This window comes from Siphateles boraxobius, unplaced genomic scaffold (genome assembly GCF_051911475.1).
Source record: "Siphateles boraxobius isolate OS27281-9 unplaced genomic scaffold, OSU_SipBor_1 82, whole genome shotgun sequence".
NCBI lineage: Eukaryota > Metazoa > Chordata > Actinopteri > Cypriniformes > Leuciscidae > Siphateles > Siphateles boraxobius.
Genome location: NW_027509211.1, coordinates 1,062,501 through 1,067,500, shown reverse-complemented (window position 1 = coordinate 1,067,500; position 5,000 = coordinate 1,062,501). Strand labels below are relative to the sequence as shown.

The following is a 5,000-nucleotide window of genomic DNA, read 5'->3' as shown; positions in this document are numbered from 1 at the left end:
CACTCACACACTCAAACACTCAAACACTCACACACTCAAACACTCAAACACTCAAACACTCACTCACTCACTCACACACTCACTCACACACTCACTCACTCACACACTCACTCACTCACACACTCACTCACACACTCACTCACACACTCACTCACACACTCACTCACACACTCACTCACACACTCACACACTCACACACTCACACACTCACACACACACTCAAACACTCACACACTCACTCACTCACTCAAACACTCACTCACACACTCAAACACTCAAACACTCACTCACACACTCACTCACTCAAACACTCAAACACTCACTCACACACTCACACACTCACACACTCACTCACACACTCACACACTCACTCACACACTCACACACTCACTCACACACTCACTCACACACTCACTCACACACTCACACACTCACTCACACACTCACACACTCACACACTCACACACTCACACACTCACACACTCACACACTCAAACACTCAAACACTCACTCACACACTCAAACACTCACTCACTCACTCACTCACTCACTCACTCACACACTCACTCACTCACACACTCACTCACTCACACACTCACTCACACACTCAAACACTCACTCACTCACACACTCACACACTCACACACTCACTCACACACTCACACACTCAAACACTCAAACAAACACTCACTCACACACTCACTCACTCACACACTCAAACACTCAAACACACACTCAAACACACACTCAAACACACACTCAAACACACACACACTTTGTCACTCACTTTCACATTTTTGCACATTTTTCTGACACTGGACTTTGAAAATGTACAATAGTATTTGTGAATGAAATATGTTGAGCATGTGAACGTCATCATGTTCCTGTTTTAATAATCTTGAATCAGAATAACTTCCTCTTCTCTGATGATGTGGGCGGGGCTATAACCTGTCACTCACATGAGATCAGCCAATAGCAAACCACAACCATCCAATCAACTCCCCACAGACACACTCAAGCCCCGCCCACATCTGTTCTTGTTCCTGAAGCGTTTCACTCCATATATATGGAGACTCTTTACACTCACCTTGATATATGAAGATAATCATGATGAAGGTGACTTGAGTAATATACTTGACTTGGCCTGACCTGACTTCCCTCTTGAGTTCACACACACACACACACACACACACCTTGCACGTTTCCCATGAGCGTGTCGAGCTTGAAGCCGGTGAAGTTGGCGCTGGTCGGCCCGACCGAGGTGTTGGTGTGTCCGGGAAGCTGGACGGTCCGAAACGGCACGGCGAAGAAGCTGACGAAGATGGTCCCCAGAACCACCATGACGAGGATGAAGATGATGAAGGTGGCTTTGGCGTAGATGTGCGCTCCGATGAGACACACCAGTAAACACAACAGCAGAAGAACTGTGCCGTATAGAAGAGACCACCAGTATCCGCCCGGCAACACAGCGTACCGGGACACGGCCAGAGACGAGCCCTCTGACACACACACACACACACATTATATATTATACAACTATTCATAGCATTGATGCTGGAAATAAATAAATAAGCATTTTATTTACATAAAGATTTATTTATTTATTAGCCATTAAAAGCCATTTATGCTGGAAATAAATAAATAAATAAAATTTAAATTAAGATTTTTATGTATTTATTAGCCATTACTAGCCATTGATGCTGGAAATAAATAAATAATTTATTTAAATAAAGATGTGTATTTATTTATTTATTAGCCATTAAAAGCCATTGATGCTGGAAATAAATAAATTATTCATTTAAATAAAGATTTATTTTTATTTATTAGCCAATAATAGCTATTGATGCTGGTAATAAATAAATACATGATTTAAAAAAATAAAAAATATTAGCCATTAATAGCCGTTGATGCTGGTATTAAAAAAATGTATATATATATATATATATATATATATATATAAATTACACATTTTTCTTTTTTTAGCTATTAATAACAATCGATTCTGGAAATATATAAATTAAGTAAATAATTATTTTTTTATTTAAATAAAATATATTTGTTTTTTCTATTAGCCATTAATGACCAATGATGCTGAGAATAAATAATAATGATAAAAAATACATAAATAAAGATTTTATTATTTAAATAAAGATTTTTATTATTAGCTATTAATAACAATTGATGCTTGAAATAAATAATAATAATAATAATAATAATAATAATAATATTAAAAGTAATGAATACAATTGAAAAAATAAATTTATTTTTATTTTTATTGAAATAAAGATATTTGTATTTATTTGTAAGCCATTTATAGCAATTGCATTGAAAGGAATATAGTAGTTAAAATTTCTAAAAACTTACCATAAAAATTAAAATGAAAACTCAAAGTATAAAAATAAATGCTAATTCAAAATATTAATAAATACTATAAGAGTACATAAATAAATTAGGGAATATAAAAATATTTAAAAATAAATCCAAAATATTAATAAATACTATAACAGTATATAAATATTAATAAAATAACACAGGGTGAAATGTTCTCGCTTTACACGTCAGCAGTGTTGAGATCTTCTGCATGAACATAACACACATCTGGAAGCGTTCGCAGCCTTCATTCTGTTTCCCTCACTTTATTTACATTTCACACGCACTTTTATCCAAAGAGATTTATACTGCATTCAGGGTAGAGATCAGAAGCACAGGATACCTTCAGGAATACCGAAGGTCGTGAGCATGGCCTCCACCAGCCCCAGCACATAGAGGGCGCTGCCGCACACGTTAGCCAAGAAGAACATGATCCCGATGCTGCCGCCAAACTCTGGACCCAGAGCACGACTGATCATATCTGCACACGCGAACACACACACACACACACACAGAAAAACACGCAGAAACACAAACACATCGTAGCTAAGGAAAAGAGAAACAGGAGTAGTTCTGCACACACACACACACACGTTTGAGTCCGGTGTGAGGATACAGTACGCTCCTCCGGCGTCCAGCGCTCCATTGGTTGAGATCGCACACACCGACAGGACGGTCATGCTGATGATGAAATACGCCACCAGAAGCATTGCTATCGTCTGATACAGGCCACACTGACCCACAACAAAACCTGCAACACACACACACACACACTTAGCCCTTATATCACAGTCTGGCTCATTCTGACCACAAACACATCAGAATGTACATACTAATAAACTGTGATCATAGTAATGAACTGTAACGAAAACTATGACGATAACTATAACAAAAAGATAACTATAATGATAACTATAACGATAACTGTAATAACTATAACGATAACAATAAGAATAACTATAAAAATAACTATAACGATAAATGTAGAGATAACGATAATTATAACGATAACTATAGAGATAACGATAACTATAACGATAACTATAACAATAAAGATAACTATAACGATAACTATAACGATAACTACAAAGATGACTATAACAATAACTGTAATAACTATAACGATAACTATAAAGATAACTATAAGAATAACTATAACTATAATGATAACTACAAAGATGGCTATAACAATAACTGTAATAACTATAACGATAACTATAACGATAACTGTAGAGATAACGATAACTGTAGAGATAACGATAACTATAACGATAATTATAACGATAACTGTAGAGATAACATTAACTATAACGATAACTATAACGATAACTACAAAGATGACTATAACAATAACTGTAATAACTATAACGATAACTATAAAGATAACTATAAGAATAACTATAACTATAATGATAACTACAAAGATGGCTATAACAATAACTGTAATAACTATAACGATAACTATAACGATAACTGTAGAGATAACGATAACTGTAGAGATAACGATAACTATAACGATAATTATAACGATAACTGTAGAGATAACATTAACTATAACGATAACTATAACGATAACTACAAAGATGACTATAACAATAACTGTAATAACTATAACGCTAACTATAAAGATAGCGATAACTATAATGATAACGATAAAGATAACTATAAAGATAACAATAACTATAACGATAACAATAACTATAGCAATAACTATAATAATAACTATATCAGCGTCCACACCAGTAGACAATATCGTTCTGTATTATCATTATCGTTCTGTAATTTGAAAAAATTAAAAACAAATGAAGTGTTCATCAGAGGGTCCCAGGAGTTTTGTGGTGGAAATTTAAAACAGTAACAAATCTTTCCCTCTCGAGTCAATCTGACTCCCTTAGGAATGCGAGGAATGCTTCAGAACACATAGAAAAACCTAAAAATGCTCAAACTTCAAACTAAAAATGCTCAAACTTTACCAAAAAAGGATTTTATAATGTCTACATGTGTATCTGAACGCATTCTGAAGAGAAACTGGCTTTAGGACCCAGAGGAACAGCTCATTTGCTCCATATAGAGATATAAGCCCATCTAGAGTTATGAAATATCATCTTATAATATTTATTTAACACAAGAGATCAAAGACACCCAATGTAAGATATTTAGAGCTGAATTAAAAGGTTTAGGGAACAAACTGTGAATTATTTTGAATTCAAGTTGAAAGAATGTGAGGAATGTGCTTAAATATTTATTTATTATTTATTGATCAAATCTAGGAATTTAAACGTAAATAAATAAAATAAAAAAATAAAAAACTAGCATTAAAAAATATGATCAAAAAGAAATAAAATAAGCTTTCTACACAAGTATAATTTTAGGGCGTCTGGTGATTTTGACCCGCGAGGGAAAGATGAGGGTTAAAAATTATAATATAGCATAGTGCTATCGTGACATCATAATATAGCATAGTGCTATCGTGACATCATAATATAGCATAGTGCTATCGTGACATCATAATATAGCATAGTGCTATCGTGACATCATAATATAGCATAGTGCTATCGTGACATCATAATATAGCATAGTGCTATCGTGACATCATAATATAGCATAGTGCTATCGTGACATCATAATAT

At 34.3% G+C, this 5,000-nt stretch overlaps 1 protein-coding gene and 1 long non-coding RNA gene across 2 annotated transcripts in view; one reads left to right on the top strand and one right to left on the bottom strand.

Annotated features, from left to right (window-relative positions):
* Nucleotides 1-5,000, top strand: part of LOC143730857 (uncharacterized) — a 160,113-nt gene that overhangs the window by 51,806 nt on the left and 103,307 nt on the right. The window lies entirely within an intron of this gene.
* Nucleotides 1-5,000, bottom strand: part of LOC143730842 (solute carrier family 12 member 9) — a 58,917-nt gene that overhangs the window by 46,020 nt on the left and 7,897 nt on the right. Inside the window, exons 2-4 of the mRNA XM_077221402.1 lie at nt 2,987-3,121; nt 2,714-2,851; nt 1,194-1,499 (exon numbers count right to left, since the gene is read on the bottom strand). Of these exons, the coding sequence (XP_077077517.1) occupies nt 1,194-1,499; nt 2,714-2,851; nt 2,987-3,121 (579 nt within the window). The remainder of the gene's footprint in view (nt 1-1,193; nt 1,500-2,713; nt 2,852-2,986; nt 3,122-5,000) is intronic.